Raw genomic sequence first — 13710 nt, forward strand, 5'->3', positions numbered from 1 at the left:
AGGGTATAGAATGTGCATTGATTTTCGAAAAGTTAATAAAGTTACTAAGAAAGATCATTACCCTTTACCATTTATTGATCAAATGCTAGAAAGATTGTCTAAAAATACTCATTTTTGCTTTCTTGATGGTTATTCTGGGTTTTCACAAATTGCTGTTAAAGCTAAAGATCAAGAGAAAACCACCTTTACTTGTCCTTATGGAACTTATGCTTATAGACGCATGCCTTTTGGTTTATGTAATGCTCCTGCTACTTTTCAAAGATGCATGTCTGCTATTTTTCATGGTTTTTGTGAAAGTATTGTAGAGGTATTCATGGATGATTTTTCCGTCTATGGGAATTCTTTTGATAGTTGCTTGCGAAACCTTGATAAAGTTTTGCAGAGATGTGAAGAAACTAACCTTGTTCTTAATTGGGAGAAATGCCACTTTATGGTTAATGAAGGAATTGTATTGGGACATAAAATTTCTGAGAGAGGTATTGAAGTTGATAGAGCTAAAGTTGAAGCAATTGAGAAGATGCCCTATCCGAGGGATATTAAAGGTATTCGTAGTGTTCTTGGTCATGCTGGGTTTTATAGGAGATTTATTAAAGATTTCTCCAAGATTTCAAAGCCTCTTACTAATCTTCTTCAAAAAGATGTACCATTTGTTTTTGATGACGATTGTAAGGAAGCTTTTGAAACTCTTAAAAAGCCTTAACAACTGCTCCTATAGTTGAACCCCCGATTGGAACTTACCCTTTGAAATTATGTGTGATGCTAGTGATTTTCTTGTAGGCGCTGTTCTTGGACAGCGAGTAGATAAAAAACTGAATGTTATTCATTATGCTAGTAAAACTCTTGATGCTGCTCAAAGAAATTATGCTACAACTGAAAAGGAATTATTAGCTGTAGTCTTTGCTTGTGATAAATTTAGATCTTATATTGTTGATTCAAAAGTTACTATTCATACTGATCATGCTGCAATTAGATACCTAATGACAAAGAAAGATGCTAAGCCGAGGCTTATTAGATGGGTACTTCTTTTGCAAGAATTTGATTTACATATTATAGATAGGAAAGGTGCTGATAATCCTGTTGCTGATAATTTGTCTAGATTGGAAAATATTGCTTATGATCCATTCTGTTAATGATAGTTTTCCAAATGAACAATTGGCTGTAATAAAGGTGAGCTCGCGAGACAGTCCTTGGTATGCTGATTATGCTAACTTTATTGTTTCCAAGTACTTGCCTCCAACCTTTTCAGCTCAGCAAAGGAGGAAATTCTTTTATGACTTGAGGTATTATTTCTGGGATGACCCACACTTATATAAAGAAGGAGTGGATGGTATTATGCGAAGATGTGTTCCTGAGTATGAACAACAAGAAATATTGAGTAAATGTCATGGTAGTGCTTATGGAGGACATCACGCTGGAGAAAGAACCGCGCAAAAGGTTTTACAATCAGGTTTTTATTGGCCAACTCTCTTCAAGGATGCGAGAAAGTTTATTTTATCTTGTGATGAATGCCAAAGGGTTGGTAATATCTCCAGACGCAATGAAATGCCTATGAATTATACTCTTGTTATTGAACCATTTGATTGTTGGGGATTTGACTTCATGGGACCTTTTCCGTCTTCGGAAGGTAACACTCATATACTTGTTGCTGTTGATTATGTTACTAAATGGGTGGAAGCTATACCTACAAAAAGTGCTGATGGTGAGACCTCTTTAAGAATGCTCTTAGATATTATTTTTCCTAGATTTGGAGTACCTAGATATATTATGACTGATGGAGGTTCTCATTTTATTCATGGAGGTTTTAGAAAAACTCTTGCTAGGTATGGTATTAATCATAGAATTGCTTCCGCTTATCATCCTCAAACTAGTGGTCAAGTAGAATTATCAAATAGAGAGATTAAATCTATTTTGGGAAAGACTGTTAATAAAACTAGAAAGAATTGGGCTAGTAAATTGAAGGATGCACTTTGGGCTTATAGAACTGCTTATAAAAATCCCATGGGAATGTCACCTTATAAAATGGTTTATGGGAAAGCTTGTCATTTACCTTTAGAACTAGAGCACAAAGCTTATTGGGCTGTTAGAGAATTAAATAAAGATCCTAAACTTGCCGGTGATAAGAGGTTGTTGCAATTGAGTTCTCTAGATGAATGGAGAAGTGAAGCTTATGAAAATGCTAAACTCTTTAAAGAGAAAGTTAAAAAATGGCATGATAGAAGGATTATCAAAAGAGAATTTAATATTGGGGATAAAGTCCTATTGTATCGGTCTCGTCTCAGATTCTTTGCAGGGAAATTACTCTCGAAATGGGAAGGACCATATGTTGTCGAGGAGGTGTATCGTTCAGGAGCAATCAAAATTAGCTCTCTCCAAGGCAATGCTACGCAAGTGGTGAATGGACAAAGACTCAAGCATTATATCTCAGGTGATTCCTATAATGTTGATGTTGATATTATTCAAGTGGAAACACCGGAAGCTTTCATCAAAGGGCAAATTGACAGTCCGCCAGAACTCGACTTTGAATAAGTAACAGTACTGGTAATGAAAAGTACGCAATTTACTTTCCGAACAATATTTTTGCTGTTTCTGGAAAATATGAAAAATTACGAGTTCGAAACGGAGTGGAAAGGACGCACGAGGGGGTGCCACCATAGGGCGGCGCGGCCTGACCTGGGCCCGCGCCGACCTATGGTCTGGCCGCCTCGTCGCCCCTTTCCGACTCTGGTTCGATCTGGTACTTTCCTTGTGTCGCGAAAAATTTTACTATATAATCCCCCGGACCCCTGGAGGTCCGTATATCGTTTTCTCAACATGTTTTGTTTCGAGTTGTTTCTGCCAGGATTTGCTTCGGATCTAGAGTCATCATGTCTTCGTCGGAAACTCCGAAGGACGGCTCCAGCAAGGATGTTGGCAACTTGTACATGGAGGAGCTGAAGATGCACCCCAAGGAGTTGCTGCTCGTTGAAGGAGAACTGCAGGTCAAGGATGTCCAGGGTCCTAAAGGAGAAGGAAGCCTGGAAGACAGGATGGAGAAGTTAGAACAAGAGGTTTTCAAGTACAAGAAGATGGCTGAGCGTGAGGTGGATATCTTCCACAGGATTGTGTCTGAACTCATTGCTGAACATGAGAAGGAAACTGCAAAGCTTTGGAGCGACATCCTCTCGCTTCACGACACCACCAACAAGCTCCAAGCACAACTCTATGATTTTCAGAATCAGAACTGTGAGTATGAAAACAGGTTTAAATACATAAGCCGTGCTGCTAGTTTCAGGATCCCCGAGACCAAGACGTCGTTTCTTGATGGAGAGCCTCTTCCTTGGAAGTTTGATGACGGGAGTTCATCACCACCATCGCCGCAGGAGTAATTCATCATCGGTATTGGCATCCCCTTGGTTTGTTCCAAGCTTGGGGGAGTGCCGCGGTATCACATTATCACTACCTTTTACTTTTATTGTCGAGTAGTGTCATATCATGAGTAGGGAAGTTACCATATAAGATGGGTTGCGTTTGGAAGTATCTCTCCTTTAGTTGGTTGTCTATGTATCCCTTGGTGTGAGTTATCGTTATGGAATATTAATGAGAAGTCTTATCATTTACATATTGCACATCTTATTTTAGTTTGCAATCTTTACTATATGATTCACCTTGTTGTTAGTATTGGTATCACTTTGGGAGCATTGAATAAATCTATTTGGTTTTGGCAAACTTAGCATGGGTCAATAGCAACAACACTTTAAGGTTTAAATAGAAAAGAGAAATACATGTAGATGTTTCATTGTCTTTCTTGTTAGCTCATAGCTTATTATTCTGAAGTTAAAATTGTTTGTGCTTACAAGGAAGATGCATGATTGTTTCTATCACATGTATATTTGTTTGTTTCCCTCGACTCTTATGCTTGCTAATTAACCTTGCTAGCCAAAGACCTGTACTGAGAGGGAATACTTCTCGTGCATCCAAACCTTAACCCAAACCTATGCCATTTGTGTCCACCATACCTACCTACTACATGGTATTTTCTGCCATTCCAAGTAAATACTTCATGTGCTACCTTTAAACAATTCAAAACTTAGTATCTCTTATTTGTGTTAATGTTTCATAGCTCATGAGGAAGTATGTGGTGTTTTATCTTTCAATCTTGTTGGGCAACTTTCACCAATGGACTAGTGGCTACATCCGCTTATCCAATAATTTTGCAAAAAGAGCTGGCAATGGGATTCCCAGTCCCAAATTGATTAAACTAAATAGACACTCCTCCATGGTATGTGATTGATGGACGGCACCCGAAGGATTCGGTTAGCCATGGCTTGTGTAAGCAAAGGTTGGGGGGAGTGTCATCATCATAATAAAACTAAAATAAAAAGGCACTCCTTCATGGTATGAGATTGTTGGCAGGCACCCGAGGATTCGGTTAGCCATGGTTTGTGAAAGAAAGGTTGGAAGGAGTGCCACACAAAATGAAAATAATATGGGAGCCGCTCTTAGGAGGTTGTCTGGCAAGGGGGTTAGAGTACCCGCTACCAGTCGTTGACAACAACAAACACTTCTCAAAATGTTACTTTTATTCTCTTTATATGATTGCAAAACTGAAAAAGCTCTAGCACATGATTTAATCCCTGTTTCCCTCTGCGAAGGGCCTGTCTTTTACTTTATGTTGAGTCAGTAAACCTATTTCCCTCCATCTCAAGCAAGCATTTGAGTAGTTGTGATCAAACCATAATATTGTGATTTGCTACATCATGTCTTTTATTCTTCCTTGTTTAGTACAAGTTTTATCTGAATGAATATAGCTTTGCAAGTTATCAATGACCATGAGAAGACCATTATGATTGAGTATGCAAGTTGTGCCTTATAAACTCTAACATGAGAGCGCTGCTCAATAAGATAAATATAATCTGTTAGTTGTTCTCTGACCAAGAACGAAGTTTGCCATCACCAGTCATGATTTCTCATGCACCTTTACTTGTGATTACCCTATACTTGTTTCAATATGAGTTATAAGAGGTTGTTTACTATAATGTCCTGTGTGAATGAATATGATGCTTCTTGTCCGTATTTTATTTATCAACTCTTCACTCCATAAACATGTGGTCATGTCTATCGAGCTCAGTTTCGCTTGGGGACAAGCGAAGTCTAAGCTTGGGGGGAGTTGATACGTCCAATTTGCATCACTATTTTATATCATAATTTGCTGTTATTCATTGATATATTTCATATTGGGACACATTACTTATGTTATTTCATCTATTTTGCATGTTTCATCGTTATTGGAGGATCGAACACCGGAGCCAGGATTCTGCTGGAAAAAGCACCGTCAGAACGCAATATTTCGGAAGATCAACTCTGGAAGGAAATTATACCAAAAATCCTATTTTTCAAGATGACGAAGGAAGCCAGAAGGAGGAGCCAGGAGCAGCCAGGGTGGGCCCACACCCTAGGGCGGCGCGGCCCAGGCCCTGGCCGCGCCGGCCTGTGGTGTGGAGGGCCCACGACCCCTTTCGCCTCCTTTTCTTCGCCAAACCCTTCGTCCCGAAGACCTAAGCCACGAGAGGGTACCTCGCGAAGAGTTACTGACCGCCTCTGCGGGGCGGAGAACACCAGAGAGAAAAGAGCTCTCCGGCGGGCAGGAATCCGCCGGGAAATTCCCTCCGGGAGGAAATCGACGCCATCGTCACCGTCATCGAGCTGGACATCATCGTCATCACCATCATCATCATCTCCACCATCATCACCGCCGTCATCACCGCTGGACACCGTCACCGCCATAGCAATTTGGGTTTGATCTTGATTGTTTGATAGGGGAAACTCTCCCGGTATCGATTTCTACTTGTTGTTGATGCTATTGAGTGAAACCATTGAACCAAGTTTATGTTCAGATTGTTATTCATCATCATATCACCTCTGATCATGTTCCGTATGATGTCTCGTGAGTAGTTCGTTTAGTTCTTGAGGACATGGGTGAAGTCTAAATGTTAGTAGTGAACTATGGATGAGTAATATTCAATGGTGTGATATTTAAGTTGTGGTGTTATTCTTCTAGTGGTGTCATGTGAACGTCGACTACATGACACTTCACCATTTATGGGCCTAGGGGAATGCATCTTGTATTCGTTTGCCAATTGCGGGGTTGCCGGAGTGACAGAAACCTAAACCCCCGTTGGTATATCGATGCAGGAGGGATCGCAGGATCTCAGAGTTTAAGGCTGTGGTTAGATTTATTTCTTAATTACTTTCTTGTAGTTGCGGATGCTTGCAAGGGGTATAATCACAAGTATGTATTAGTCCTAGGAAGGGCGGTACATTAGCATAGGTTCACCCACACAACACTTATCACAACAATGAAGATTATTTAGCCGTATGTAGCGAAAGCACTAGACTAAAATCCCGTGTGTCCTCAAGAACGTTTGGTCATTATAAGTAAACAAACCGGCTTGTCCTTTGTGCTAAAAAGGATTGGGCCACTCGCTGCAATTATTACTCTCGCACTTTACATACTCGTACATTATTCAACTGTTACATCAAACCCCCCTGATTACTTGTCTGTGAGCATTTACAGTGAATCCTTCATCGAAACTGCTTGTCAACACCTTCTGCTCCTCGTTGGGATCGACATTCTTACTTATCGAAGATACTACGATACACCCCCTATACTTGTGGGTCATCACGGCCCAATGTTCTTCTCTAACAATATGCATGCTTAACCATAGGGTGGTAGATCTCTCTTACTTCAGACAAGACGGACATGCATAGCAACTCACATGAAATTCAACAATGAATAGTTGATGGCGTCCCCAGTGAACATGGTTATCGCACAACAAGCAACTTAATAAGAGATAAAGTGCATAATTACATATTCAATACCACAATAGTTTTTAAGCTATTTGTCCCATGAGCTATATATTGCAAAGGTGAATGATGGAATTTTAAAGGTAGCACTCAAGCAATTTACTTTGGAATGGCGGAAAATACCATGTAGTAGGTAGGTATGGTGGACACAAATGGCATAGTGGTTGGCTCAAGTATTTTGGATGCATGAGAAGTATTCCCTCTCGATACAAGGTTTTAGGCTAGCAAGGTTGTTTGAAACAAACACAAGGATGAACCGGTGCAGCAAAACTCACATAAAAGACATATTGAAGACATTATAAGACTCTACACCGTCTTCCTTGTTGTTCAAACTCAATACTAGAAATTATCTAGACCTTAGAGAAACCAAATATGCAAACCAAATTTTAGCATGCTCTATGTATTTCTTCATTAATGGGTGCAAAGTATATGATGCAAGAGCTTAAACATGAGCACAACAATTGCCAAGTATCACATTACCCAAGACATTTTAGCAATTACTACATGTATCATTTTCCAATTCCAACCATATAACAATTTAACGAAGAAGAAACTTCGCCATGAATATTAAAAGCTAAGAACACATGTGTTCATATGCAACAGCGGAGCGTGTCTCTCTCCCACACAAGCATGATGTAATCCAATTTATTCAAACACAAACAAAAATAAAAGCATACAGACGCTCCAAGTAAAGCACATAAGATGTGACCGAATAAAAATATAGTTTCAAGAGAAGGAACCTGATAATTTATCGATGAAGAAGGGGATGCCTTGGGCATCCCCAAGCTTAGACGCTTGAGTCTTCTTGATATATGCAGGGGTGAACCACCGGGGCATCCCCAAGCTTAGAGCTTTCACTCTTCTTGATCATAGTATATCATCCTCCTCTCTTGACCCTTGAAAACTTCCTTCACACCAAACTCGAAACAACTTATTAGAGGGTTAGTGCACAATAAAAATTAACATATTCAGAGGTGACACAATCATTCTTAACACTTCTGGACATTGCATAATGCTACTGGACATTAGTGGATCAAAGAAATTCATCCAACATAGCAAAAGAGGCAATGCGAAATAAAAGGCAGAATCTGTCAAAACAGAACAGTTCGTATTGACGAATTTTAAAATGGCACCAGACTTGCTCAAATGAAAATGCTCAAATTGAATGAAAGTTGCGTACATATCTGAGGATCATGAACATAAATTGGCTTAATTTTCTGAGCTACCTACAGGGAGGTAGACCCAGATTCGTGACAGCAAAGAAATCTGGAACTGCGCAGTAATCCAAATCTAGTACTTACTTTACTATCAAAGACTTTACTTGGCACAACAAAACACAAAACTAAGATAAGGAGAGGTTGCTACAGTAGTAAACAACTTCCAAGACACAAATATAAAACAAAGTACTGTAGCAAAATAACACATGGGTTATCTCCCAAGAAGTTCTTTCTTTATAGCCATTAAGATGGGCTCAGCAGTTTTAATGATGCACTCATAAGAAATAGTATTTGAAGCAAAAGAGAGCATCAAGAGGCAAATTCAAAACACATTTAAGTCTAACATGCTTCCTATGCAAAGGAATCTTGTAAATAAACAAGTTCATGAAGAGCAAAGTAACAAGCATAGGAAGATAAAACAAGTGTAGCTTCAAAAATTTCAGCACATAGAGAGGTGTTTTAGTAACATGAAAATTTCTACAACCATATTTTCCTCTCTCATAATAACTTTCAGTAGCAACATTAGCAAACTCAACAATATAACTATCACATAAAGCATTCTTATCATGAGTCTCATGCATAAAATTATTACTCTCCACATAGGCATAATCAATTTTATTAGTTGTAGTGGGAGCAAATTCAACAAAGTAGCTATCATTATTATTCTCATCAAGTGTAGGAGGCATAGTATAATCACAACAAAATTTACTCTCCATAGTAGGTGGCACCAAAAGACCACTATCATTATAATCATCATAAATAGGAGGCAAAGTATCATCAAAGAAAATTTTCTCCTCAATGCTTGGGGGACTAAAAATATCATGCTCATCAAAGCCAGCTTCCCCAAGCTTAGAATTTTCCATATCATTAGCAACAATGGTGTTCAAAGCGTTCATACTAATATCATTGCTACTAGCATGCAAATAAGATTCCATGGGTTTTTTAATTTTCGCATTAAACCATTCATGTCTTGACTCAGGAAATAGAATAAAAAGCTCACAGATGTTGTCCATTATGCCTTACTAGTGTAAACAAGAAACAAAAAGATGCAATTGCAGGATCTAAAGGAAATAGCTTCGAGCACAAACACAATGGCGCCAGAAAATACTTTACCTGGAACCGGAGTATGAGTGCCTTTTACCTTTCCTCCCCGGCAACGGCGCCAGAAAAGTGCTTGATGTCTACGTTCCCCCTCCTTTCCTGTAGACAGTGTTGGGCCTCCAAGAGCAGAGGTTTGTAGAACAGCAGCAAGTTTCCCTTAAGTGGATACCCAAGGTTTATCGAACTCAGGGAGGAAGAGGTCAAAGATATCCCTCTCATGCAACCCTGCAACCACAAAGCAGGAAGTCTCTTGTGTCCCCAACACACCTAATAGGTGCACTAGTTCGGCGAAGAGATAGTGAAATACAGGTGGTATGAATATATATGAGCAGTAGCAACGGTGCCAGAAAATAGCTTGCTGGTGTGTAGTTGATGGTGGTAGTATTGCAGCAGTAGTAACGCAGTAAAACAGTAAACAAGCAGTAGTAACTCAGCAGTATTCAGGAACAAGGCCTAGGGATTAGACTTTCACTAGTGGACACTCTCAACATTGATCACATAACAGAATAGATAAATGCATACTCTACACTTTTGTTGGATGATGAACACATTGCGTAGGATTACACGAACCCTCAATGCCGGAGTTAACAAGCTCCACAATTTGTTCATATTTTAGTAACCTTTAGTGTAAGATAGATCAAAAGACTAAACCAAGTACTAGCATAGCATGCACACTGTCACCTTCATGCATATGTAGGAGGAATAGATCACATCAATATTATCATAGCAATAGTTAACTTCGCAATCTACAAGAGATCATGATCATAGCATAAACCAAGTACTAACACGGTGCACACACTGTCACCTTTACACACGTGCAGGAGGAATAGAACTACTTTAATAACTTTGCTAGAGTAGCACATAGATAAATTGTGATACAAACTCATATGAATCTCAATCATGTAAAGCAGCTCATGAGATCATTGTATTGAGGTACATAGGAGAGAGATGAACCACATAGCTACCGGTACAGCCCCGAGCCTCGATGGAGAACTACTCCCTCCTCATGGGAGCAGCAGCGGTGATGAAGATGGCGGTGGAGATGGCAGCGGTGTCGATGGAGAAGCCTTCCGGGGGCACTTCCCCGTTCCGGCGGCGTGCCGGAACAGAGACTCCTGTCCCCCAGATCTTGGCTTCGCGATGGCGGCGGCTCTGGAAGGTTTCTGTGGTTTTCGTCGAACGCCTCAGGGTTTCTGATCCAGGGGCTTTATATAGGCGAAGAGGCGGCGCAGGAGGGCTGACAGGGGGGCCAAACTATAGGGCGGCGCGGCCCCCCCTCTGGCCGCGCCAGCCTGTAGTTTGGTGGGCCTGTGGCCCCCCTCTGACCTCTCTGGTGTGTTCTGGATGCTTCCGGGGATTCTAAGATCTTTGGCGTTGATTTTGTCCGATTCCGAGAATATTTCGTTACTAGGATTTCTGAAACCAAAAACAGCAGAAAACAGGAACTGGCACTTCGGCATCTTGTTAATAGGTTAGTTCCAGAAAATGCACGAATATGACATAAAGTGTGCATAAAACATGTAGATAACATCAATAATGTGGCATGGAACATAAGAAATTATCGATACGTCGGAGACGTATCAGACGCCGCCGCCGCCGATCCCATCTCGGGGGATCCAGGAGATCACCTCCGGCACCCTGCCGGAGAGGGGATTCATCTCCCGGAGGACTCTACGCCGCCATGGTCGCCTCCGGAGTGATGTGTGAGTAGTCTACCCCTGAACTATGGGTCCATAGCAGTAGCTAGATGGTTGTCTTCTCCCCATTGTGCTATCATTGTCGGATCTTGTGAGCTGCCTAACATGATCAAGATCATCTATCTGTAATTCTATATGTTGCGTTTGTTGGGATCCGATGAATAGAGAATACTTGTTATGTTGATTATCAAAGTTATATCTATGTGTTGTTTATGATCTTGCATGCTCTCCGTTACTAGTAGATGCTCTGGCCAAGTAGATGCTTGTAACTCCAAGAGGGAGTATTTATGCTCGATAGTGGGTTCATGCCTGCATTGACACCTGGGACAGTGACAGAAAGTTCTAAGGTTGTGTTGTGCTGTTGCCACTAGGGATAAAACATTGATGCTATGTCTAAGGATGTAGTTGTTGATTACATTACGCACCATACTTAATGCAATTGTCTGTTGCTTTGCAACTTAATACTGGAGGGGGTTCGGATGATAACCTGAAGGTGGACTTTTTAGGCATAGATGCAGTTGGATGGCGGTCTATGTACTTTGTCGTAATGCCCAATTAAATCTCACTATACTCATCATGATATGTATGTGCATGGTCATGCCCTCTTTATTTGTCAATTGCCCAACTGTAATTTGTTCACCCAACATGCTGTTTATCTTATGGGAGAGACACCTCTAGTGAACTGTGGACCCCGGTCCAATTCTCTTTACTGAAATACAATCTACTGCAATACTTGTTCTACTGTTTTCTGCAAACAATCATCTTCCACACAATACGGTTAATCCTTTGTTACAGCAAGCCGGTGAGATTGATAACCTCACTGTTTCGTTGGGGCAAAGTACTTTGGTTGTGTTGTGCAGGTTCCACGTTGGCGCCGGAATCCCTGGTGTTGCGCCACACTACATCCCGCCGCCATCAACCTTCAACGTGCTTCTTGGCTCCTACTGGTTCGATAACCTTGGTTTCATACTGAGGGAAACTTGCCGCTGTACGCATCACACCTTCCTCTTGGGGTTCCCAACGGACGCGTGTTGAACGCGTATCACCGCCCCCATCACCGCCCGCCCGAAGGCCGCGACGAGGAAGAGGAGAGCTGCGCCCCCAGATCAAGGCCATGCCGCCGCCACCATCACCGGCCGCCCGGAGAGGGGCCGTGCCGCCACCACCATCCACGGTCCGGGACCATCCCCCCCGTGCGGAGGCTAGCCTCCTTCCGCCGCACGGAGGGATCACGCGAGGAGCCCCGCCGCCCCCATCACCGGCCGCGCCCGGCTTCGCCGGCGACGACCTCCGGGGACGACGAGGAGGGCTGGAGGAGGAGGGGAGGACGGCGGCGGCGGCTAGTAGATACGTACATACCTAAGGGGGTGCATGTGATAACTTCATCGACATCATATCTATCAAGTAGCTCAAAAAAAAAGAGAGTTCGTGGCGCAGGCAGGAAGGAGAAGCAGCCAGAGCGCTTCGGACGAGCCACAAAGTTGCCGTGAGTCCATAACAGAGACTCGTTGAATTCGCTGCGTCTGGTCACCACCCCTGGGGCAGGTTCGTACTCATTGCCCTGATCAACCAAACAGCCATGGAAAAATACATTGGTTAAGTTAGCAAGGTTGTACAAAACAAAACAAAAAAACAAAAAATTTGCTACTGCCTCCTATACACACATTTATTTTAGTTATGACCGAACAAAGTCTATTTAAAAGGTAATTACATGAAAGTACTTCTTCATAACAAATTTTCAAGTGCCAGCTTTTGGTTAAGCCATGGAGTATGCATGAGAGACCAATTTTTTTTAAGGTTTAACTGCAGCTGATTGCAAGAAAAAAAACTGATCGAGTAAGGAAGAACATATCACCGGATGCTTGGAGTTGTACCACTCAAGGCATTGCAGCACAATCTTGTGATTAATAGCTCTGAGTTCCGAGCGTGAGATCGAACACCTGACATAGAACATATGCACGGATCAATGACTCGTGAGAGTAGGAAAACATGGAAATTGGAGGGGGGAGGGGGGCGACTAATTACCTGAGGACCTTCTGATCATGCAGAGCAGCCACCTCAGCGTCCAGCTCCTCAGCGGAAAGGGTGGGTTCGGGAAGGGAAACGACCATGGGTAGACCAGCAGCCGCAGCCAGTTGCACGAGCGGCGAGGCGCCGCCCTCCTAGCAGCCGGCACGGGGCGCCCAGGCGCTGCAGGTTCGCGTTCAAGGAGGTGACGACCAGACTCCTCCTCACCCGATGCGGTGCCAACGGCGCTGCAGTAGGTCTTCATCGACGCGGGAAAGCCCTCGTATGCTTCAATCCTGGATCCGCACGGTGCGGGATCTCTCTTTCCAACTCCTTAAGCTGAGCGCACTTCTGACTTCCCCTTAATTTTCCGGCCGTATTTGTTTGGGATACGGCTAGCGGGCGGCCGCATGCTCGTTTGCAGTGTCCAGCATACACTAGGTATTAGGAAAGTTTTATCCGCTCTGACAAAAACGGAAAGATTCCACAATTAATTAGCTGGTTGGCACGCCGCTGACACCTTTTTCTTTCCTAAACGTGCATGCAACCAGTAGGCTAGCTAAATATTATAGATCTATTTCAAAAAACTATAACTTTTAAATCGTGTATCGAAATTATGATTCGTTTTCACATTTGAAATCGTCGGGACAAGATCTTCAAAACTAGATCTCGCTTGCATATATTTTGATAAAAAATATTAAGAAGCAACTTTGGTTCGCTACAAAGCAACTTAGGTGAGCGACTAAGCAATTTTGGTACGCGGCGATTTTTTTTTATGTCGGGCATTGTCAACACTAGAGTTGCACACTAAGGTACCTAAGTTATTCTGTCGGACACCAAAAATA

General features: G+C 42.1%; 1 protein-coding gene across 1 annotated transcript in view; it reads right to left on the reverse strand.

The window, feature by feature from the left end:
* Positions 1-12969, reverse strand: part of LOC139835821 (uncharacterized) — a 42608-nt gene extending 29639 nt beyond the window's left edge. Inside the window, exons 1-3 of the mRNA XM_071825692.1 lie at positions 12884-12969; positions 12714-12798; positions 12218-12419 (exon numbers count right to left, since the gene is read on the reverse strand). Coding sequence (XP_071681793.1) covers positions 12218-12419; positions 12714-12798; positions 12884-12969 — 373 coding nt within the window. The remainder of the gene's footprint in view (positions 1-12217; positions 12420-12713; positions 12799-12883) is intronic.
* Positions 12970-13710: the final 741 nt, after the last annotated feature.

This window comes from Lolium perenne, chromosome 2, assembly GCF_019359855.2.
Source record: "Lolium perenne isolate Kyuss_39 chromosome 2, Kyuss_2.0, whole genome shotgun sequence".
Lineage (NCBI taxonomy): Eukaryota > Viridiplantae > Streptophyta > Magnoliopsida > Poales > Poaceae > Lolium > Lolium perenne.